This window comes from Arvicanthis niloticus, chromosome 13, assembly GCF_011762505.2.
Source record: "Arvicanthis niloticus isolate mArvNil1 chromosome 13, mArvNil1.pat.X, whole genome shotgun sequence".
Lineage (NCBI taxonomy): Eukaryota > Metazoa > Chordata > Mammalia > Rodentia > Muridae > Arvicanthis > Arvicanthis niloticus.
In genome coordinates this window covers 54,058,404-54,082,861 of record NC_047670.1, presented here as the reverse complement: position 1 = coordinate 54,082,861, position 24,458 = coordinate 54,058,404, and the positions used below count along the sequence as shown (strand labels likewise).

The 24,458-nt window shown below is 53.8% G+C and overlaps 1 protein-coding gene across 7 annotated transcripts in view; it reads right to left on the bottom strand.

Annotated features, from left to right (window-relative positions):
• Positions 1 to 208: 208 nt before the first annotated feature.
• Triobp (TRIO and F-actin binding protein) overlaps positions 209 to 24,458 on the bottom strand; it is a 57,545-nt gene continuing 33,295 nt past the window's right edge. For 4 of the 7 annotated variants that reach the window (XM_076911604.1, XM_076911605.1, XM_076911606.1 and 1 more), the window contains 13 exons: positions 18,020 to 18,076; positions 15,116 to 15,184; positions 14,933 to 15,022; positions 14,519 to 14,628; positions 12,565 to 13,093; positions 11,899 to 12,009; positions 6,114 to 6,261; positions 4,510 to 4,612; positions 3,907 to 4,066; positions 3,718 to 3,831; positions 2,261 to 2,347; positions 1,454 to 1,614; positions 209 to 914 (listed from right to left, as the gene is read on the bottom strand). In XM_076911604.1, coding sequence (XP_076767719.1) covers positions 1,456 to 1,614; positions 2,261 to 2,347; positions 3,718 to 3,831; positions 3,907 to 4,066; positions 4,510 to 4,612; positions 6,114 to 6,261; positions 11,899 to 12,009; positions 12,565 to 13,093; positions 14,519 to 14,628; positions 14,933 to 15,022; positions 15,116 to 15,184; positions 18,020 to 18,076 — 1,737 coding nt within the window. In that variant the 3' untranslated portion in view covers positions 209 to 914; positions 1,454 to 1,455. Of the gene's footprint in view, positions 915 to 1,453; positions 1,615 to 2,260; positions 2,348 to 3,717; positions 3,832 to 3,906; positions 4,067 to 4,509; positions 4,613 to 6,113; positions 6,262 to 11,182; positions 11,744 to 11,898; positions 12,010 to 12,564; positions 13,094 to 14,518; positions 14,629 to 14,932; positions 15,023 to 15,115; positions 15,185 to 18,019; positions 18,077 to 23,006; positions 23,169 to 24,458 lie in introns of those variants that run through there. The other 3 variants (XM_034517020.2, XM_034517021.2, XM_076911607.1) reach the window with 3 other exon arrangements.

Sequence of the window (24,458 nt, the reverse complement as noted above, 5' to 3'; positions counted from 1 at the left end):
CTGTGAGGGTAGAGACTGGACTCTGCTGCTGCTGCTGCTGCTGCTAACCTTTGAATCATTCAAATGTCTAAGTCCCTGGCCCAGGGGATGACCTGGACTCAGCTTGGTCCTCAGAGCTGACAGACCCTGCTTCAGCTAAGGTGGGACACAGAAGCCACTTTAACAACCTGGTTGCCATGTCCTACCTTGTCCAGCATCCACAAAAGCCTGAGTTGCTAGAAGGTTTTATTAAGTTAGGATGACTCATGGAACAGAAGAGAAGCGTCTTCATGGGTGACGCTGGAGGTCCACACCCAGCGCCCCTCAGAGGGGCAGAACTATGGGGACAGGTACTGGCTCGTCCCTCTGCCCATGGGTCCCCCTGTCCAGAGGCCAGGGCAGGAAGAGAGGGCTGCTCCTTGCCTTCTCCCTCTGGTCAACTCACCCTGGCCCTGCCTGGGCCTTTGTGAGGCACCCAGGGTAGGAAGGAGGGCCAAGCCGGGGATCAGAGAGGAGCAAGAGCCAGTGCGGGAGGAACACGCCACCAAGTATTGCCTTTTTTAAAAGTTTAAATGTTTTAGAAAACAAAAGGCAAAAAAAAAAAAAAAAAAAAAAAAAAACTATATAAAAATCTCTTCACATATAAAATCCTGAAGAAGGTGCAAGGTAAGACCCTATGCAAGGGACGAGCTCAGATCCGCAGTGTGTGTGTGTGTGTGTAAATGTATGTGCACGTGTGCATAAATGTGCACGTGTGTGTGCATAAATGTATGTGCATGTGTGTGTGTGTGTGTGTGTGTGTGTGTGTGTGGTGTGAGTGCACGCACATGTGACCCAGGGTGGGGAGAAAGCTTGGCTTCTGACTTCTGTCAGAGAAGGAAGGTGGCTGGTCCCCTGGGGCTGGAGGGTCCTCAGCTGATGGGAAGCACAGGGACCTGGAAGGGAAGAGCGAGCACTGAGCACTGGGAAGGCCAAAGTATACAAGCAAGACTGCCCATGACTGCTGCCCTCAAGGCTGGCCGAGAGCCATTCTTCTGGGCTGTGCACAGGGCCTGGAGTAACCTGACTCGTGTGGCTGAGTCTTGTCAGGAAGAGAAGGTAGACAGGCCATGGTTGTATCGGATCCTATCGGATCGAGCCCTCTGAAGGAAGGGCTTCCGTGCTCAGTGCTGGCTGTGGCATGAAGCCTGAGGGCTGGGAGAAGACTGAAAGCAAGTTCAGAATGTGCCAGGAGTCACCACCAACTTGTGGAGGGTCAGACTACTAGGTCATGATAGTGGCTAAGATGCAGGCCTCGGGGTTCCCGACCCAGGTACATGTGGGGACAAACATGCACAGGCTGACAGATCAGACTTGGACTGTCTTTTGGCCATAACAACCCTTTGTAGTTAGCACGACGATGTCACTGACGGAGAAATGAGCCAGGGAAAGGAGGTGCTAGTCCAGCAAGCTGCACTGCAGGGTCCTCACCCACCTCTACTCAGCCAAGCTGTTCCTCACAGCCTCCTTCTCCTGCAGGGCAGCCATGGCCAGGCGCAGGTGCTCCTTCAGCTGCTCGATCTCTCTCTCCGACCGAGTCTTGATGTGGTTCAGCTCCACGTACACGTCCTGGTACTTTCCTGTGAAGCGCTTGTCCTAGGGCCAGCCACAGAGGAACACTGAGGGCACGAACCCACCACACCCACTCCCTGCCACACACCCACTTTGCCCCCTGCTGGTAGCACATAGGGCCAGGTTCCCCCAGTGACGGGGATTTCATTGTCCTTCCTTGTCCCATTAGAGGGGTGGCAGCTAGGGCCTGGGGAGGTGCAGCTTTTGCCACGGTCACAAGGAGTGGTAGGATGAGCCCGGGAGGGCATGGTCAGGGGCTCTGGTCTTTTACCAGGGCAGTGCTGGTTCACACTCTCAGAGCCACTGTGTATTCACAGCTCGAGGAAAGCAGAAACAAGCCAAGGGTGTCCAGATAGGCAGTACAGAACTGGGTGGGTTTCCCAGTTCCTAGCAACACTTGGAATCAACCCACAGCCAGGCTGGGATAGTATTGTTCTGTTTTCAGCTATATCCCTAGCACCTAGTAGGTGATCAATAGTAATAAAGTCAAATGACCCTGAATGACTGAAAACAGGCACTGGCCTTGGGTGAGTCATACCCCTTTCTTCCCCGGCTTCTGTTACCTTGTCTGTAGTGGGGCAGTGGGAGGCCTAAGGTGAGGCTACGGCCAATGGCAGCTGGCTCAGGCCGGCACCTGGAGTACAGCTAACCCCAGGCTGGCACTGCCTACCTTCTGTATCACCTGGAGCTCATCCCGGAGACACTGCACCTCCTTTTTCAGGTACTGGAGTTCATTCTCCTTCACTCGCAGTAGCACCTAGGGACGTGTGTACTGCGTTGAGGCAGGACTGGAGGCCGAGGCTACCCAGATCCCTGCAGCCTGGGGCCTCCCAGATTCAAGCCCCTCCCACCCCCACCCCCTCACCCCTGCACAACCCCAACCTGCACCAAAAGCCCCTGCATGCCACAGCCTACTCTTCCAGGACACTCCTCTTCCTCGCTCTCGCCCCTCCTATACGGTGAGTAGGGCTCTCCCTGCTCCCTCAGCTGCGGCCTGACACAGTACCAGGCACTAGCGCCAAGGGGGTTGGCACAGGCTGTATTGTGGCTCTACTGTGAACTGTAGCTAACTGACTATGGCAGGCCTACTCCCACTGAGCTCTCTGAACTCTAAGGAGCAGTGCTATTTACGTGTGGCTGACATGAACTCAGCCTGGCAGGAAAGTCCTTAAACTTCCGACTAGCAATCTACTGCCTGGTTCCAGCCTCAGCTCCCACACAGATAGCTGTGTGACCTTTAAAAAGGCCATTAACTTCCCTCTCTCTGTTTCTCCACTGGTTTAAAGCAGACAGTAACAAGGCCTGACTAACGGGCTTGATGGAAGATACGAGAACAAAGGGCTTAGAGCCAGCCTCTAGGCATAGAAGCAAGCCTCATGGCAGTGCTTCTCAGCCTGTGGGTTTCGACCCCTTTGAAGAGTTGAACGACCTTTTCACAAGGTTGCCTAAGACCAGCCTGCATATCAGATATTTACCTTATGATTCATAACAGTAGCAGAATTACAGTTATGAAGTAGCAAGAAAAATAATTTTATAGTTGGGGGTCACCACAACATGAGGAGCTGTATTGAAGGATAGCAGCGTTAAGAAGGTTGAGACCCACTGCCTTCTATCTTTGCTAATAAATCAAACAAAAGGCCGGGTGATCCTGGAATCACTCACACGTTCTACCTTCAGCCCTGTCTACCCCCCCCCCCGGCCCCCAAGCAGAGCCCTAGCAGTCTCCGCCCCTTAACTTTATCAATTTATTTATTCCTTGAGACAAGAGTTTCTCTGTGCAGTCTGGCTGTCCTGGAACTTGCTATATAGACCAGACTGTCCTTGAACTCGCGGAGATCTATCTGCCTGCCTCTCTCTGCCTCTGCCTCGGGAGTCCTGGGATTACAGCTGTGCACACCATGCCCACACGCTGGCTGTTTTGTTACTACTCACAGAGGCACTGACTGAGCCTGTCACTCAGCAGGCAGATGCCACGGCCGGATCAAAGACTAGACAGCTTAGCCTGGAAGACCTCAAGAGTTTTGAGTGACACCTTCAGGTGACACCCAGCCTTCTAGAGAGCTGGCGCACAGGTCCTCAGCCAGGGGTTGCCCGGCACAAGGGATGGGGTGAGGGGAGGACGCTTACCTCCAGCTCACAGGAGCTCCTCTCATTGCTGCGCCCGCAGCTGTTGCCTGTGCCCTGAGAGGCGATGAAGCTGCGCAGGCGGTCGATCTCCTCCGACAGGTGGGAGTGCAGCTCCTGAGACGTAGGCCGGTCAGGGTGGGGACACCAGGCCAGTCACACCCACTCCCAGCCTGCTGGGGCCCAGTCTACCTGGTTGTGGCGCAGCAGCTCCTGGCCCTCCTGCTGGCAGCACCGCAGGGTGTGCTCGCGCTCCTCTGCCTGCCTTGTCAGGGCCCCGATCTCCAGGCACTTCTGCGAGTACCTCTCAGACAGCACCTGCAGCTCCTGTTTCAGCGCCTCCATGTCCAACCTAGCCAGCAAGAAATGGGGCAGAGATGAACCACGGGGGCTCTGTTGGCCACCGCTTGGCCTGGAGTCACATCTCAACATTACGGGTTTTAGATACACTGTGGTTCTAAACTCGGCCTACAGTGGCTGTGGGTTGGTAACACGCTCTGGCCTGCAGGGGTGTCCTCTGAGAGGGTGACCTCAGGGGCCACCTCTCACATCGTCACAGTCCCAGCACCCAGAACTGTACTGGGGCAGGGAGACTCTCCTAGCCGTCAAGAGCAACACTGCAACCCAGCTCTGGGAGACACTCAAGGGGCACCAAGGCTGGGATCTGGGCACTGATGACGTATGTGGTCTCTGCCAAGGCTCTCAGCAAGCCCCAGGCACATCTAGCAGGGTTAGTGGTGCTCCTGGCTCCAAGCCGCACCCACCCCTGCCCCCCAGCCCCTGCTGCCATCTTACTGGTGTTGCTTCCGAAGGCTATCTGGGCCTTGCTGGAGACTCCGTGTTTTGCTCAGCTCCCGGCTCAGCTCTTCTTGATATGCCTTCTTCATGGCTTCAATGGCTAGGAGCAGGACAGACAGGCAGGCAGAGGACATGTTGGAAGAGGATCATCACAATTCCACTTGTATTGGTGCAGACAGGGCCAGCGGTGTGAGTGTGCAAAGAACAAGGTCAAAGCTGTGTCCTGAACCCAGTGGCTTGGTGTGAGTTGCTCAACCTCTCAGGGTCCTCCTTGAGGTAATCCTGGGTGACGGGCTCTCGTGGAGTGTGATGTGTCAGTATCTTCTATTAGTGGTTTCTGGCTAGCCTTGCACAGTGCCTCATACCATTTCTGCAGTGCCTGGAGGTACTGCATCCATCATGGCCCATCTGCCCTGCCTAGCCTGTGGTCCAGACAGTAAGCTCTGCAGTCACTACAAACCTGTGTGATGCTGTACGGGTGACTCAATGCCTCTGCCTCAGGACCCTTCCTGGAGGTGCTTGACCACAGCTTCTCCTCACCAGAGGGTGACTAAGTAAGGCCTGACACAGAGAAATAAGGCCTAAACACTGGTTCCTGCTGACTGACTCTAACAGTGAGCTCCCAAGAACCCAGTATTTTTCCCATACTGCACTGGGCAGTCTAAAGATTACAAAAGCCTCCAGCCTTAGGCCTACCCACAATTTCAAAATGCAACATTTCTGAACACTAGGTGGATCTCATTCCTCCCGGATGGCAGACACTGCCGTGCAGGGACACAGGCTGCTGGTGGTCTGTTATTCAACATGGTGTCAGTTCCATCAAGTTTAAGTTCACTGGAGAAACTGTGGTGCTGGACCACTGGGCGGTGCCTGCATCCTGCTTGGGGGAGGGGGTGGGCAGCTACTCTAGGCTGCCTGCTTGTGGGGGTGGGGAGGGGCTGCCCAGGATGTTCCAGGCACACACAGCAGGTATGCACTGGTCACAGGAGGAGGAAGTAGTTTGTCTGTCTGGGGTGTTTCCTGTTTCTGGCTTGGGAAAAGTGAGGCAGTTCAGAGCTTGGCTTTGCAATCAAAGTGTCTGCTCCAGGCTCAAAGCCCACCTCCGCCATTTCCAAGCTGTGCCATCTGGGACAGATCATTAACTTCTCAGAGGTGCAGCTTCCTCACTCGCTGGATACCGTAAACACTCAGGGTTCTCTGAATGTGTGGGGCACAGAGAGGTACACACTAGGCTACAGCAAGGCTCGCCACCACTCCTCAAGCATCCCAGGGTCTGACCCCGGTAGCTAGGCAGGTGACATTCTACCAGAACAGTGTGTAGCTGATCAGCTGATCGGTGTCTCTCCTAGCATGGAGGTCATATGTGGCTTAAGGTGTCCCTGCCTTCTCAATGTCTATAGAACCAAAGGAAGAGAAGTCACAAACCATGGGAAGAAGGGCGGTCTTTTACTGCTACACTCTCCCCTCTGCAAACTGGACCACAGAGTACTTCTGGGGCTTCCAAACCGCCACTGGTTCCTTCCCACACGTCCTTACTTAAGGGTTTCCCAGTTCAAAAGTGGAGGCACCAGGCTCTGCCCAGGTACATCCTGGGTCCTTACCGGAGGCTGTGGCCGCTGTCTCCTCAGCCAGTAGCCACTCCTTCTCCTGCTGCAGTCTCTGCAGCTCTCGCTCATGGTGCCGCTGCAGCTGCTCCATCACCTGCTGGTGCGAGGACTCCATCTCTGCCAGGCTGCGCTCACAGGCTTCCTGTGGGCCAGAGGCCAAGGAGGTCATGAGGTTGCACCCCCTGTAGGCTTGTCTGGAGCCAGGCTCATTACTGTGCTCTAAAATGCTGCACCATGAGTCCATACCTGCTCCCTCCTCCACCCACCTCTCCTCACTCACAGACTTCACCAGCCCTTCTTCAGCTTCAAGCCCTGCAGTGATTCCCCATTTGTAGAACTAAGTCTGGCTCCCGCAGCCCCATCTCTGCCTGGCCTGGCACTGCCAAGCAACCTTATAGTTATGAAACCAGCTCTTGGGATGGTGAAGAGCTCATCAGGTGTAAGCCTGCAGGTCAATCCCCAGAGCACGATCAAGAATGGAAGGAGAGAACAGACTCCAGAACTGTCTTCCGAGTTCTGAATGCATGCTCTGGCATGTGTGTCCACCCACCCCCTGGATAACAACAATTTAGAAACCAAAGCTATTCCTCTGCCTGCAGTGGGAATGCCCTCCTGGGTTGCTCACTTTCCCACACAGCCCATTTTAAACACCTTCCCTAGTTCTGCCTCTGGGCAGCCTCTGCCCTGCCTCCCTAGGTCCTGGTTCTTCAGGAACATAATAGCCTGGTGACACTAGACACCTGACCCAGCTTAGGCCTGGAGTACAGGCCAGGGTAAATCACGAGGCAGGGGCTTAGTAAATGAGCTAGAAGTGTTGACAGTATCAAATGGTTTTGTAGGTAAGATAGTAAGCAGTTAGACCCACATCTACTGTGACCAATGTGTATGGGCAGCTTGATGTCACTATCTATCTATCCATTTATTTATTGGTTTTTTGAGGCAGGGTTTCTCTGCCTAGCCCAGGCTGTCCAGGAAATCACAGATCTACCTGTCTCTGCCTCCTGAGTGGTAGGATTAAAGGTGTGTGCCACCACTGCCCAGCCATCATCATCTTTTTGAGACAGGGTCTGGTTGTGTTGCCAGGCTGCCCTTGAACTCTCAGTATTCCTGCCTCAGCCTCCTGAGTGCTTGGGATTTTAGACATCAGTGCATTTTTGCAACTCTAGCCCTTGCTTGGGCAGGTTCACCCTAGGAACATCCCACAGGGTGGAGACAGAAGGTTCCTACAGCAAACTGGGGATATGAAAACTGAAGGTGACCTACATGCTCACTAGGAGATCCCAGCTTCAGCAATGAGGTCTAAACCTGCAAAGGACAATAGGCAGCTGTCGGAGGACAGGGGTGCCATGTGGACTACTGTGGAATGAAAGCTGACGCCTGACAATACTCCCGGGTCCAAAACAGGCCACTGCCTGCCCTAGTCTAGCTATGCAGACACACCGAAAACGCTGGAAGGCTTTTGTGGCCCACAGAACAGCAGCCCTCCAAAGATCTCCATATATGACCTGGGACCGTCTCACTCCATGAGCAAACGAACTAGGGCTTCCAACCAGCTGACCCTAGAAGCAGAAGGCTGTTCTAGACAGTCGGGAGGCCTGAGGGATGAGGAGGGCACAAGACAAGAATCTAGAGATCTGACCAGGAAAAAAGGGCAGAGAGTGTCCGTGACCCAGCTGTCACTGTGAGTGAATGGCCGTGAAAGGAAGGAAGGGAGCATGAGTCTCGAAGGCAGGCGTGGCAAAGACATGGATCCCACGATCCCTCCCACCTGCAGCCTACCCAAAAAGTGTGGCCCAGCCCACACCCCCTCCTCACACCTCCTCCTGTGGTGGACTTCAGCAACTGTCATTGACTTAGCTGGTCCCCTTGGCCAAAGGACGCTGATCCAGACAAAGCAATGGTGGGAGAGGCAGGCACAGGGCTGGGGGCAAGCGTCAGGAGCTCACTGCTTTTTACACTGTTTTTAGAGGTGGCGTATGTGCATGCCACAACACACATATGGAAGTCAAAAGTTCTCTTCTCACTATGGGGGTTCCTGGGACAGAACTCAGGTCACCAGGCGTGGAGGCAAGTAACTTTACCCGCTGAGCCATCTCTGTGGCCCTTTAGGTACATTTAGCAGTGGAACCCAGAGATCTAAGCATGTGAGGTGAATGCTACTAAACTATAGTCTTGGCCCATCAGGTGATTTTTGTCTGAGTTTTTTTAAAGGCAGGGTTTTTAAAGACCATAGCCTCTAGCTAGGCTGGCCTTGGATTTAGGATCCTGCTTCAGCTTCCCAGATGCTGGGATTATGCACCAACATGCCTATAATCCCAGGACTCAAACTCTGGGAGGCAGAGGCAGGTAGATCTCTGTGAATTCAAGGCCAGCCTGGTCCACAGAGACCTTTATCCAGGACAGCCAGACAGAGCTACACACACAAAAAACCCTGCCTCAAAAAACAAAACAAAACAAACAAAAAAAGTCAATGTGGTTCTTATATAATTTATTTATTTTTTTATTAATTTCTTGGTTTTTTTGAATCAGGGTCTCACTGTGTATCTCTGGCTGCCCTGAAGCTCAATATGTAGACCAGGCAGGCCTTGAACTCATAGAGATCCACTAGCCTCTGCCTATGTCTCCCAAGAGCTGGGATTAAAGGCATGTTTTTTTTTCTATAATTAAAAAATGGTTTGGCAGGCTGGGCGGTGGTGGTGCATGCCTTTAATCCCAGCACTTGGGAGGCAGAGGCAGGCGGATTTCTGAGTTTGAGGCTAGCCTGGTCTACAGAGTGAGTTCTGGGACAGCCAGGGATACACAGAGAAACCCTGTCTCAAAAAAACAAACAAACAAAAAATTGGTTTGGCTGAATGGATAAACTACTTTCTGTGGCTGAGGACCTGAGTTCAGAGTCCTAGCAGCCACATAAAAATACAGTAGTAACCACGGTGCTACCGGGTCTAAACCAGGTGGATCCCTAGCTCACAGCAAGCTCTAGTTTCGGTGAAAGACCCTGTCTGAGAACATAAGATGTAGTCAGCACGGTGGTGCACACCTTTAATCCCAGCACTTGGGAGACAGAGGCAGGTGGATCTCTTGAGTTTGAGGCTAATTTGCCTACATGGCCAGCGGCAGGCCAGCCAAGGTCACACAATGGAACTAGGTCCCCAAAAGAAGAGAGAAGGGAATGTCTAGGGAGCGTCTCAGCACTCAAGTCAGTGGCTTAACCCCCTGTTGAGTTCCAGGGGATCTGAAGCTTTCTGACCTTGTGGGTATCCACATGTACAAGACATACACTCACATGCATGTGCACACATATACACACATGCACATGCTCACACATGGGCATGTACACTTTCCCATAAATAAAATAAAGAGGCCTGGTGTGGTGGTACATGCCTTTAATCCTAGCCCTCAGGGGGCGAGGCAGGTGCGCTGTGGGGCATCCAGGGCTACACAGAGCCTCTGTCTGACAAAACAAACAAAACCAAAACCAACCAACCAAACAATAAAAAAATTAACTTCTGGGCTCCGTCTGCATACACAGGTGAGCACACACAATCACACACATGAACACACCACTCCCAGAGGATCTCCCAGTTCCACTCAGTGACCCCAGGCTGGAGCGCACCCTGCATGGTGGGCCCCACCCACGACAGGATCTGACAATACTGGGCCACTTCCACCCTCCCTCAGCACAGGTAACCCCAGGATAACCTCCTCACCAGTAGCCCAAATTTTTGCTCTTTCAGCTACCCACCCTCCGACCCCCCAACTCCCACAACTCAGCAGTAGCCAGCCCTTGCTAATGAGGTGGCCCAGTCCCAGAACCACCAGGGCTCCCTGTCCTCCCAGGCTCCAGTTACCAGGGCCCAATATCTCCCTTCAGACGTCTGCCAATCTGTTCCCAGTCAGCCTTGTCCTAGCTCCTTAGGCTTGGGCCTTGTCCTCCTCTTGTCCACTGCACTCCAAGATCTCCCTGTGCACCACTGGAGACTCCCAACATCTGCAGGATACTGACTCCAGCCTGTTCTTAGAGGTTCTACTGCAGGCACTAACTGACCTTCTACCTTCTGCCATAACAATATCCCCACCCACTTGCCACCAGGAGCTCAGCGTGTGACCCGCAGGGGACTTCCTGACACCCTCCATTCTTTTTTCTTCCTGGCACTGGTATGCGTGGTGTAGACTATAGACAGCTGATACTCTCCAATTACTCAGAACTGTGACTCTGCCATTAAGAAAAACTACGTTTAAGAAATTAAATGCATCAGCGTTAATGATCAACTAGACGGCCTGGGGAGTCACGTAGGCAACAAACCTCTGGACACAGCTGTGAGAAATAATTTACGGCTAGCCTCTGGCCATGCCTGTGAGGAGCTGTCTTCTGTAGTTTAACCGAGGTGGAGAGACCACCATACAGGAGAGACGAACCTTCATGCCCCTCACCCCAGCGGGTCCCATTCCGCATGGAAGCCGAGCACATGCATCTCTGTCTATCTCCTGGCTATGGGTGCGATGGGACAGCTGCCTCAGACTCCTGTTGCTGTGCCTTCCTCCCATGGACCCTGAGCCCAAATAAACCCTCTGTCCCTTAAGGCACCTATATCAGGATACTTTATCACAGCAACACAAAAGTAACGAAGACAGCGACATCACAGATGTCACCAGATGGCAGAAGCCCTACACAGCAGTGCTGGCCCATCCATCGCACGGGGAGGCTCACACCATGGAAACTGCTCCATGTCACGTACTGGGACTCAGTGTATTATCTTCTGGAAGTGATGAGAACATGCTAGGAATGCAAAAGGAGCCTCTCACTGTGTCAAGTCTAGAACTACATTTGCAAAACAAAAAAAGGTGAAGTATTCTGACTAGAATGTTCTCTGTCTCAACAGAAAGCTGTCATTCAGCTCAGCAAACAATCTGCTGACAATGTTGATCTTGAGAAGTTACTCATTAGTATAAAAATATCAACCAGTGCACATAGGAGAATTGCCCATGCTTGTTAATCAGCTGTGGCCACAAGAATATGAAGAAATCATTAAAGCAGTCTGAGAAGAATCCATTTCTCTGTGGAATTCACAATAAAAAGGGTTGTATGCTTTATTTGTACATTATATACTAAACAACCTTTTATATGTTATAATAAACATAAGCACACATACACACAGTTTTTTTTCTGGTGAGCTAGTTATCCAGTTGTGAAAATTAAAATCATTCTCTGACATAGACAAATGTCCCCAGGGGACAAAGTCATTTCCCAGGGGGGGAGACAAGGTTGTCCTAGAGGAAGAAAGTCACCCTCCCTTGAGAACTGCTGTCTCAGGCAAACTCCTGAGGGCAAACTGGAGGCTCCCAAGTCCCACAGACCTCCTCGGTAGGCAGGGAAAGCCTCTCCCAGTATTAGAAGAGTGAGTCCCAGGACCACTGGGTCCCCACTTCCCCACAGGGATGCAAGGAAGAGGTCCAAGTGCAGGCTAGTCACACGGGGACTCACACACAGGCTCTGCAGTCAGCTGGACCCATTCTCAAATCCCACCTCTGACACCTGCAGGCTGGGGAACCTCGGGCAGGTCACATACCCTCTCAGAGCTCAGTGGCCTTGTCTGTAAAATGGGCACAGTGATCATGCCCACCAGCTGTGGGGAGATTAAACAACATGATGTGTAGCAAATGCCTGGCACGATTCTCACACACAGAGAGGGTTCCCCAAACATAGGCGCTCCTGACAACACAGCAACCAGAAACCTGCCCCCACCCCACAGAGCAGTACAGAGTAAGTCTTCAGCCTTACCTGCGAGATGTAGCCTGGAGGGATATGGCTGTCCTCCTGGAGTCTGGGTGCATTCTGAGGAGCTTCCCCTCGGAGACGCCAAGCCTCCAGCTGGGCACGGAGAGACTGGACCTAGGACACAGGAAGCCCAGATCAGTGGGTGTTCTGAAATGGGGAAGGGAACTGGTGGGAGGCTCCCTGGGTTGTGTAGTAACGGCTCTGGTTTGGAGAAGGGCAGCAGTCCTGAGAGGTATTGACAAAGGACTTTGCGTCTGGGGCCAGGATGGCTAGGTCAATGACCCGGGGGAGCTTTGGCCCAGAGAGAAAAGACAAGGCAGAGAACAGCACACTGTAGTATCCCATGAAGAGAATGGGGTGACATCCCTGTGCCTCACTTCCTACAGGTGAAAACTGTAGTGGGACCTAGCAGATCAGATGCCAAGGAGGGCAAAGAGGCCCCTAACACGGCTCAGGATGTCACAGTGTCACAGCAAATGGCCCGTTCCTCACCTCTCCTCATGTCTCTTCTCTGTAGTTAAGGGCAAAGCCAGGCAAAACAAAGGCAATGCAGAGTCAGGCCCTGTGAGGAGCCTGAGGTGCCCCTGCAGTCTTCATCGCTACAGGGCTGCAGGGCCAACATCAGGCCATGCCCAGAAATACAGACAGGAGCTGGGGAGCGAACCCTACCTCCTTCTCCAGGGCCTCATGGCTGTCACTTGTAGGTCCCCGGCGGTCGCTGTGGCCTTGGTTGAGCAGGGCAGTGAGCGGCACTCGCTTGTTCTCCCGCAGGGGCAGCTTTTCCAATTCCTGCCACTTCTTTTCAATCTCCTCACTGAGTCTGCTCTGCTGGTCATCAGTCAGGGGGGCACCCAGGCCCCTTCGAGACCCATCACCACTGGGCGTCTCTGGGGTCCTGCTGTCCGTGGACTCGAACCACTTGCGTCTTTCCTCAGAGCGTTGTGCCAGGTCCCGCTCCAGATCCTCCTGTTTGGTTGGGCGCTCAGGAGTGGAGCGGGACAGCGTGCGCATGCGCTGTGGGGAGCTTGGCGTTAATGGAGAGAGTTCCACGTAGTCCAGTGACTGCCGCGGTCCATCCACCTTCCGAGGACCACCCCGGCCGATAACCTCAGAGCCTGTCCGCTGCTCCCCTATCTTCAGGGAGCTCTTCTGGGTGCCATAGCCGTGCAGCGTGTTTTCCTTATTGCATTCTGAGAGCCTAGGATATCAGCAGAGCTTTGTCAGGGGGCGGATCTTTGTCCACTCAGTCTCGTAGAAGCGCCTGCTCACAAGTCAGGCCCCAGGGCCAGGGGCTGGACATGGACCCCAGTGAGCAAGCAGTCCAGCCTAGAGGTTGAGAACTCACACCTCATTATTATCAGATGCGGGGAACACCCTGGCAAGATCATCTGCCAGCGGATTCCCTCTTGTAGTCCCAGTCACTATATGAAGAATGAGGGACAATGCCTCATGTGGCATGGATGTGGGGGCTCAGTGTGCAAAAAAAATGGGATCCTTTGCAAATGCTGGTGCGTGTGTTATGAAAGCCATAAAACAACAGTAACAACAACAAATGCACAGAGCTGAAGCGATGGCTCAGCAGTGAGGGGCACTGGCTGCTCCTGCAGAGGAGCTGGGTTTGGTTCCCAGCACTTGAATGGCAGCTCACAACTAACTCAGGGGATCTGACGCCCTCTTCTGACCTCCATGGATACTGTGTGCACATGGTGCACAGACATATACACAGGTAATACACACACACACACACACACACACACACAAGAAACCTTAAAATATGTAAGGCCAGGCCCTGGGTTTAGGGGCTCAGTGCAGGCACTGCTGACGAGGGGACACACTGAAACCTGAGTTAACAGCACACACATTGTTAAGATGTTGAATGAGTGACTAGCAGCTTGGCTGTGTTCACTGTCATTCAGCTCCAAACTATATTTTCCAGCATCCCCTGAAGCAACGTGATCAGGTGACCACATTCTAGGGAGCGGGTCGAAGCTACTCCCTCTAAAGGGCCGTCTCTGCAGTTCAGCTGTGCCCTCTGACCTGATGTCCCAGCTGCTGAGCTGTGCACAAGTCCTGCACTGCACTGGGCCAACCTTGCAGAGCACGCTAGTCTGCAGACTGGACAAAAGCCCAACAGTGCAGTTCTGCAGAATTCATCAAGCAGGGGCCCTGAACGCATGCCTATATGGGTGCAGACACGACAGCGAACAGGACAGTGAGGAATCTAAGACGCAGATGGGAAAGCCTCTGGCCCTTGGCTGAATGGTCAGAGTCTAGTCAGGCTTGGCGACTCATGCTTGCATTCCTTTAACTGAGGCAGCTAGAGGCAGCCATGGGACGAGGCCGAGCTAGCAGGCAGAAGAGCCTGTCAAGCCTCCTCTGTACATCACCAGGACCCCTTCCAGCTGTCAGAATGTAGGACCGAATGAGACACTGGGTCAAACCCTCAGTTCTCAGCGGATCTCTGGATGGCCCAGGGCATGTGCTGCTCTTTCTGCAATTTGTTACTAGATTAACTGAGCCCCAGAAGGTGTATCCACAGGGCCCTCAGGAAGTACACAGAACCCCATTCAGGGACACAACATCATCATCCCCCACCAGGGTCCCAGTTCAGCCCAACACATACTTGGTGACATCTGGGGCTGAAGTTGGTCGCACAGTCTTCCTGAGAGCCTCAATCCAGTTCCGCCGGATGCCCGAGGTCATGGCCGACAAGGTATAAATGGCATCCTTGGTCTGCAAGGACATCCTACATGTAGCTCGCCACACAGCCAGTCCTGTGTTCCCTCCCCTTGTGGAGGTGGTCCTTCTTTCCCAGGAGGGTGTATAGGGTCCAGGGGGTGGAGGGTGTGACAGACATCCTCTGCCAGTCTGTGTAAAATGCCTCACTCCGGGACTCTCTAGGTATGTTAAGTATGGGCATCAGAACTGCTGACTGGCAGAGGGTAGTCTAAGAGTAAATGAGTGAGTGAGTCAGGCCACCACCTGCCCAGGGCCTCGGGTTACACCCTCGGCCTCCCAGATCTGCACATAGCCTCACATGGATCTGGAAGCCATAGTTGCGCTGGACGGCATACTCCGTGACATCTGTGCAGGATCGCAGGTCGATCTCGCCATCCAGCTCATCTGCCTAGAGCAACAAGATCCACCATGGCTCCCCACATCCACAAACCCCGCCCACAGCCGCCAGCCCTTCCCAGGGCCCGCCCACTCAGGATCTCACCTCCTCAGCCGTGGAGTCTCTGTAATATTTGAGGCTTGAATCCGTCAGCACGAACCAATGCTTTTTCCACTGTAAGAGAGGAGACAGTGAGGGAAAGGTCCGGGGAAGGAGCCTGTGTGTGCTTGTCCACCCTTTACCCCTGTTCTTAGAGCTGAGGGGTGTGAAGGGTAAATCAGATCTGAAGCCAAGCAGATGGAAGCCATGACACGGATTGGTCCCTCCTCAGTAACCAGGCCTTCTGTGGCCCTGTGTGCAGCCTTTCTCTGGCTGGCTGACATTGCCATGCTACTTTTTTTGTAGTTTTTTTGAGACAGGGTTGCATGTAGCTCAGGCTGGCTTTCAGCTTGTGATGGAGCCAGGATGATCAGGTTGAGGGTGGGTATGTGTGCAGCAGTGCATGTATGTCAGAGCGTGTGGATGAGTACATGTGTGGAAGTGTGTGTGTGTGTGTCAGAGCGTGTGGATGGGTACATGTGTGGTAGTGTACATGTGTGTCAGAGCGTGTGGATGGGTACATGTGCGGCAGGGCACATGTGGGTCAGAAGACAACTCTGTGGAGACCGTTCTCTTCCCTTCACCTTTACCCTTCTTAGATTCCAGGAATCAACTCAGGTCACCATGCTTCCCACTGGCAAGCACTTTAGCTGCTCACCTGTCTTGCTGCCTCGACCCTGACTGAACTCCTTCTGATCATCTGGCCTTCAACCTCCTAGGCATTAGAATTACAGGCATGGGCCATCATGCCTGGATTATGTGATGCTGGGGGTGGGGTGGGGGGTCGAGGTCAGCGTCTTGCCTGGTAGGCAACCAACCATTCTATCAGCTGAAGTATTCGAAGCCCATTCTAGACCTCTTAAGAAGACATCAGAGCCCAGCATAGCACGTGCCTTCCTCCAGTGCAGACGGGGAAGGGACAGGCTCTGTGAGGTGAAATGCCTACAGGGACAGTGACTAAGTGGGACCAGACCTCTGCAAGAGGCCAGATCTCTCCACATGCCCGTTGGCCTGACACAGGGTCAAGGACAAAGGCCTCTCAGACAGAAAGACTAGAAAGAGGCCTGGGGCAGGTGACTGAGTGTTGCTTCCCCATCTGTGCTGCCGGCTGGTTACATACATGTTCCAGTGTGAGAATGCATTGGTTAACCCTCACATTTATGATTCTGCAATCTGAGTCTCTGCAGTACCTCTCTTAGGCCGCAAAGCCACATGGGAAAGGGATGGGCAGCCAAGCATCTCATGTGCGTCTCAGACTCTATCTGACCATTTTATTGGGATTCCAGTTGCCATCAGCCCAATGCTAGGATCAGTGTCTCCCAGTGCAGTCTTCCTGGGACTTCCCCAACACCACAACCCTGTCTAGGCTGTTTCCGAGTTTTATTCCTTAGGGACATGCTACAGTTTCTAGCATCTGGGGGTGGTGCTTTCTTCTACTTTGCAGGTGTCTCCCCTGAGAAACAGGTTTTAGCACCAAACACCCAGAGTATGAGTGTTGCCTTGCCATGTGCCCTTCAGCAAGGGTCACCACATCCCTAGTCTTCAGTGTTCTGACTGTACACTGGGGGTGGTAAGAGGTCCCTAGATTTTGGGTCAGGTTGGAGGTTATCTGTCCCCATGTGTCTCTCATGGCATGTGGCACAAGATCCTGAGGACAATAAAGACACCAGTGACCAAGAACAATCTTGCTCCTGGAGTGGACTAAGGTACCACTTGGGAACTCAACTGTCTCTACAAAGTGAGGTTGGGTTCTATGGAAAATGGTTTCTTGGCCCTCTAGGCCTATTCTGTCACTAATTGCAACAGAAGCTGGATGGAGCTCTGAGGGCCCAAGGTACCAGGTTCTAGGCCTGGGCTGCCTAGGGTATCACTCGGCATGAAAGAAAGCTCACTCTTGTGGACCTGACTCCCATCTGCATGAGGGGCTGGGCTGGCTGCCCTCCCAAGGCCCTTCCAGTTTGGACATTCCAAAACCCCATGAAAGAGCATGAGTAATGGCCAGTTCTGGGTGGGGCGCATAATCCCTCTGCCCTCCAGGGACTTTGGGTAGGGAGGCCAGAAAGGGGTCACTGGCAGGGCGCCAGGCCTTGTGTGAGCCTGGAGAGCAGCCACTAAGGGATGGCGAGCAGGGACAGAAGGCCGCTGGCTGCGGGGAATGAAGCGCGTGGGCAGGAAACACAATGCGATTCCCCTTGGCTCTGAGCCCTGCCTGGCATGCGGGCCGCATGCAGATCTGAGCCACAGGCGCATGCAGGCAGAGCAGGCAGAAGGCCAGTTTAGTTCCCAGCCTCCGGCTTGCCTGGCAACTGAAAGAGCAGAGAGCCAGTGAACAGCCTCAGCTATTTCCAAAGACAGCCACAGTAGACTAGAAAGATGAAGCGTGATGGGCAGAGTTTGTCAATCCAGGCAATAGAGGCTTCTGGCTCGTCAACACAATGACCTCTGTGACTCTGTTCTCCATCATACCCATGTCACAGAACTGGTGACTAAGGCTCTAGTTCCATCGACAGGTCTAGCCTGTGCTCTGTGCCCTATTCTATACTGTCTGGAAGTTGGTACGACTCAGGCTTCTGTGAAGCCTTTACCCTAACCCTCAGATTCCTAGCCAGCGTTGTCATGAGGAAGGAGAGCCAAGTATTCCTGGTGAGAGCTAAAGATGGGATCTGGAGCGTGCATGGCAGGGAGGCTCCACCCTGTGCCTTACATGTTAAGACTCATGAGGAAGCCTATAGCCAGCAGCCTGTCCCTCCTGAGTATTCACTAAGCCAGGCATCCCTTTCCCTGGACCAGAAATTCAACTCTATTAGGGTTTTCACTGGCCCTCACATTGGACCCGTTTGCCCACCCCAAGAGCCTCTCCACAGAAGCCCTGCATCAGCCCAAGCCAACCTCTCCCCTCCAGCCTCCTACCTCTCCAGGCTCATCCAAGATCGACATCCATCCCTTCTTGAAGTTGAGCAGATCGGGCTATAGGTGGATGAGAAGGCAAATGGTCAGACTCAGTAAGAAAGCCACCTGGGCTGCTAGAAGGAAATGCAACAGTCACCTTGCCCTAGTCCTATGACACTGAGGTCCTGGGAGACCAATGAAGAGGGCAAAGGACCCAGAGAACTCCCCCCCCCCCCACCCAAACCAAGCAGAACCAAGCACACTCCTAGCCACTGACAGCCTTGGACCTTTCCCCAGCATCTTCTGAGAGCCAAGAGGTGGGGCTGAGTGGCTAAACAACCCCCCCCCCCCAAATCCAAGACATCCAAGCTCCCCGGCCCCACCCAAGATGGGAGAGGAGAAACAAAAGGGAATCCAGAGGGTAGCCCTGAGAAACAGCCAGCAAATGTCAGAGTCCTCACTGATAAGATCTAGGTGGGCCATTTGCAACACAACCTAATGCTCTGTCCAGGCCACCATTCCTGTCCTTCCCTCATCTCCTAGAGACCCTGAAAGGTTGAGCCAGGCTCAGGCTGAGGTCAGATATTCTAGGGCCTCTTTCCCGTATGCGTCCTTAGACAGATCATAGCACCTTCATCCTGGCAAGCCCTACCTGGCAGGTCCTACCCACGGAGGCATAGCCCTGAAGCCTGGGAGCCCCCAGCTGCAGCATGTTCTGCAGGGAGGCGGTGAGCTAGATAGCTCTGCCCGGGCCTACATGTAGGTGCTCATCCTGGCATTTTCCCGACCTGCTCATCTGGAGGGCATCACCCACCAGACCCTCTCTGACCACTGGGGTCCTCTCCTATCTAGGTCTCTTATCCTTTAGTAGCTCCGGCTTCTGCCCACTGGCAGGGAGGAGAACAGGGCAGGCCAAACAGGCTGGTGAGGAGGAGGTAGCCACCTGTTGCCATGGCTCTGAGCCTACCTATCAGAGTGTGCATCAAGTGAGTCTCACCAGGCCAAGGTGTCTGGTTGCATGAAGTGAGTCAGTGGGACAGTGTAGCAGGGTGGCAGTGGCAGCTGGGAACCAGAGCCACCTGACCCGGCCATCTCTGTGGGCCTGCTCTCCTCTAGAGAATCCCAATTTCCTCAGGCAGAGTAAGTGTACTGAGAGAGCCCCCAGTCGTAGTTGGGGCTCCTTCATCCCGTATACCTGTCCAAGGGAGGAGGTAGGCTGTGCTTCCAGCCCGGAAACCCTGAGGCTGTGTTCGTCCTGTTTGCTTTCTCTTCTGTCAGACCGTCTCCCATCTGGGACAAGGCAACCCAGGATGATCCCCAGCTAAGACTGAAGACAGTGGCCACCCATATCTGGCTCCACCTCCCTTCAACATGGACCTCCTACAATCAGCCTCAGGGCCTGGAGAGGTCTCAGGAGAGGCTGTGTAGAAATATTTTTTTACCTCCTTCGCATACACTCCTGTGTTTTGGGGCAGATCCCCTGACCCCACACTGACTCCAAGCAGCCAAAAGCTGGCACAATGGGGCTGATCCAAAGGAGAAGGGACAGGGACACAGAATGCTGAACACCAAGTGTATACAATAGCAACAACCAGCTCCCTTCGTGACATGTGTGGCCCCCTCCAGGCTCTGGTTCATATGTGGCAAAGAATCATGGGTTCTGCCCCAGCCTCAGTCTTCCAAGGGGACAAAATGTACCATAGTCAAAGCAGCCAGGTGACTCAAGACTGGTAACAACAAAGGCATGTCAGGTCTGTTGTGACCTAGCTAGCAACTTCAGAGAGAGAAGACCAGCAAAGCGAGTGTTTAATCCTCCTGGGAGGGGAACCTATGGGCAGGGTTAAGAGATCTCACAAGAACAAGATCTCACAGGGTGGTTGGGTCAGTGAAGCCTGTGCCACACAAGCACAGGGACCTGAGTTTGAACCCTGGCATCCACATAAAAAGCTGGACTCCCTGGTGCACACCTATAATCCTAGTGAGGGAACGTGGACACAGGAGCCCTCTGGCTTGCGACGTGTCAGCCAACCTAAATTGGAAAGCTCCACATGCAGTGAACCTGTCTTTAAAAATACAGTGAAGAGTGACATACCCAAAGCCAACCTCTAGCTTCCTCCAGAAGTGTACATCCACAGACACACAGACAGACAGACAGACAGACAGACACACACACACACACACACACACACACACACAAACACAATTGAAAAAACCGGACAAGTTGCGTCCAGAGGGCCACCACCTCCCCAGCTCCTCAGGCTCAGAGGACCATTCTCCACCAGCAAGACCAGCGTGAGGAACACCCTCCTCCCCAACCAGTACCACAGGTCATGCCTGCCTGTCACCTCAGCCCTAGCTGCAGCCCCTTCTAAGCACAGACAGCCAAGGGGACCCTTTCGATAGGGTCATCAAATGCCTTAATCTCTCCTGTCTGTCTGCCCTGACCCTATTTATTCTACCACACTGTGCTCACAGATCCCCAACACACAAGGACACCTCCCTCCAAGTCCCTCATATCTGCCATGACCTCAACATGAAATGCATGGTAGGCAGCCTCCTCTGCTGACCAGGGCAAGTCCTTGCTCATGTGCTCAGACCTGCTCAATTCAATCTCTTCTGAGGCTTCTCCTCAGATCTTACCTGATAGAACCACCTGCCTCAACTGCTGCCCCCAGCCACCTCCCACTTCCCACTCCCTGCAGAGGCCACAGCTGTATTAGGAGTGCCATAAACACCTTCGTTTTCCCTCCAGGTGATGCAGCACAAGACAGGGGCTCAGAGTCCCAAGCAGTCCTGAAGGCACCCGTTACTTAGGAGACAGACAGTATACAAGCAGAGCAAGTATATAATTTGATGCCCAGCAATGGCTGCAGAATGAGGCTCCTTAACACAGTCTGGCCAGGCTAAGGCTAAATGAGAAAGAGGCTCTGGATTCTAGTCAACCAGGGTCCATTGGCTCCTTGAAGCCTTTCTTGCCTAGCCTTGTGACACTTGCTCAGCTAGGAGCGCTCTCTGTAGCTAGCGCTCTCTCTCTCTCTCTCTCTCTCTCTCTCTCTCTCTCTCTCTCTCTGTGTGTGTGTGTGTGTGTGTGTGTGCCTGACACAGAGAGAGCGCGAGCGAGAGAAGGCTGGGAGGACCTGAACCAGGCCCAAGTCTGAATGGTGCCCAGAAGGAACCCAGTGACCATTGTGGACGGTGACCACAAGCCTCTTCCCTGCTCCAAACCATTTGCGGGTCCCCACCACTCACAGTCTGGTCCTTCCCTAGACCCTACTCTAAGCTTTCAGCATCCCCAATTTGCCCACCAGCTTTGATCTACACACCCCTTCCTCCACATTCCATCCCCACCTGACAAGTCCTGCAATCAGAGGACAACTCCCTCAGGAAGCCCTCCTCCCAACCAACAGGGATGCACTATCCTGCCTCCCAATGCCCCTCACTCAGGATTCAGGAATACATGAGGTGCTTAGCAGATGCAACCTTGCTTAGGGTGTGCTTCCTGGGAGTGACAACTGTGTACATTTCTTATCTCTCCCTAGAAAGCAAACTGAGACTGACTTGAGACATAAATTCTGGCCTAGCCAAAGCCAAACGGTATCACCAGGGCTATACTGTCATTCCTTCACTCAGTTTCCCTGATTGTCCAATGGGGATGGCCGGTCAACTTTAAATCTGGTATTGTGAAAGCACCCAGTTTTAGCATCTGGTAGGCCCCCACTGAGCCAGGCAACCACCTCCCAGTCCAGGACACTGCCTCAACTCCTCCCCCAACATCCCTCTGCTCCCTAACAGGGAAGGGGAGGCTGCTGACGCCAGGAAAGGCCAGTAGGGAGGTGGCAGGATGTGCGGAGGCCGAGGAAGTCCAGGCAACGGAGCCAGGTCATCACACACACACACACACACACACACACACACACACACACACACACACGGAGCAGGGGCCCTACAGACCACACCCCCAGAGCCAGGTCATCTCTCTCTCTCTCTCTCTCTCTCTCTCTCTTCTCTTCTCTTCTCTTCTCTTCTCTCTCTCTCTCTCTCTCTCTCTCTCACACACACACACACACACACACAGCAGGGGCCCTACAGACCACACCCCCAGAGCCAGGTCATCTCTCTCTCTCTCTCTCTCTCTCTCTCTCTCTCTCTCTCTCTCTCACACACACACACACACACACACACACACACACAGGGCAAGGGCCCTACAGACCACGCCCCCAGCAGCACAGCCCACCCCTCACTAGGCCTACCCTCAGTAGAAGGCAGGCTTGGCTTGCGCATGTGCATACACACCCTGTTCATCCTCCTCCCAACCCCAGGAGGGCCACCAGACTCCCAGAGACTGTCTGGAGCACTAGCCAGAAATCAAAAATTGCCCCACCCCTCCATTCCAGAACTTCATGGCCAGGTGGTCAGAAACGAGGCTGTTTTTTTCTTTTACATTCAGGACACCGCGCTAGCACCCCTCCCCAAGTCTCAATTCACTTGGCTGTGAACTGGGGAGGACAGTGCTCTCAACTGTAAGATTCGACAGGATGATCAGGGCACAGCCACTGATTGACAAGTGTTGGTAAAGCTGACCTCCAAGAGAAACTGAAACCTCTGACCCCGCCCAAGACTCCAGCTCTTAACGCTACGAAGACGCGGTTTCAGCTGCCCCAGAGCGGTCTCCCAGCTACGGGGTGGGCGGGGCCGGATCCCCCCAACCTCTGGCCAGAACCCACATGGGTTGGACAACCATCCCAGCCCAGGTCAGGTCAGCGTGACCGGTCCAAGGCCGGGAACACCTCTTCCCAGGCCCAAACCAAGCAGCCTGGGGGGACTCGGGCTTCCACCATGAGATCTGGTGGGCAGAGGAAAGTGTCGCCCTAGTCTGTCAGTGACTGGTGCCCTCCGCCGCACGGGCTCCGCGCGGGGAGGAGGGCAAGGGACCAAGGGGGCAAGTCTGGACCGAGCTGCCCGGGCACTCGGCTTCCAGCCTCGCCGGGTCCCAGCCGGGGCTACTCACCGTCATGGCGGCGCCCGGGGACGCTGCACGGGACACTCGGGCCGGGCTCCGCGGCGCACCCAGCCCGCCGCCCCTCTCGGCCGCCGGCCGCCGTAACTCCAGCCCTTCCCTTCCCCGGAGCTGCCCCGGCCCCTTCCATCCGCCCATAAAACTTTTTTTTTTTTTTTCAAACTTCCTGGGAGGACCTGGGCGGACCAATGGACAGCTTGGAAGCCGGAGCAAACAGCGGCGGGGGTGGCGGGAGGACCAATGGGAGCGAGGGCTGGGTCGGGGGCGGGGCCTGTACGACGGGGCGGGCGGATGGGGCGGCGGGCAGGGCGGGCCGGGCTCTGGCCCGCGGTTCGCAGGAAGGAAGGGCCTGCGTGCAGGTGACTCCGCCGGAGACCGCGTAGGGGCGGGGCAGTCCGGTCGCACGGCCGAGACGTGAGAGCCTGAGTCCCCCGCTAGAGTGATGGTTGCATCTGGCCAAGGCGCCAGTGTTGCAAGGCGAACGCTGTACAGCACTCCAGTGGACTCGGCGAGCCCCACTAGTTACCCGCGGAATCGGCATTCGTACTCCCCTGAGAAGAGGGCTCATTTGTTTCTATTTTACCCATGAGAACGCAGTGGTTCAAAGACTGGACCTACTTACCTGGCCGAGGTCTCACGGGGAGGGAGGATTGGGGAGGATGGGAAAAGAGAAGCCGCGCGCCACCTGAGTTCTGGAGTGGTACATAGAGACATAAAACTTTCTCGAACTTTCCCAGGTGGGACTTTTTGCTAAGAAGTGCTGGGTTCCCGGATGTGGGTGTACACCTGTTGCCCATGTTCCTGGCTCCCTTATCAATGTGTTGTGTTTTCTTTGCCTGTGGAAGTTTAACTGTGGTCCTGCAGGTGAGGAGGGACCTTGGTGGAATTAGTTGCTGATTGCACTGGAAGCTTCGGTGGCAGTAGTCATTCAACCCTGTTAGTTTAAGCAAGAAACTTGACTACGCTATGCCGGAATCTCACACTTGATGCGATCTCCCATGAATGCTGACCAAGTGAAGTAATTAAAACAACTTCTCTGTCTTTAGTTAGCTTAGGTGTGGACCAGGAACCTGGATTACTTGCAGTTTCAGATACTCTGCCATCTTGATTTGGAGAGGCATTGCTCTTGCTGGCCATGCTGGTATAGGCTGAGGTGGAGGGGAGACCGGAGGATCAAGAGTTCTAATCCAGCATAAGCAACACATGTAATTCTAGCCTAGCCTGAGCAATATTCTGCCAAACAAACTAGTAAACAAAAAACATGGGGGTGCACACCTGTAACCCCAGCACTTGGGAGACAGAGGCAGGAGGATCACTACAAATAGTGACTTGAAGGTTAGACTGAGCTTCATATCAAGACCCTGTCTCAAAACTAAAGAAATAAATGTGTGTTGTATACTGTAATTACTACAGTACTCTGAATCTTTGCCCATTTCACAGATG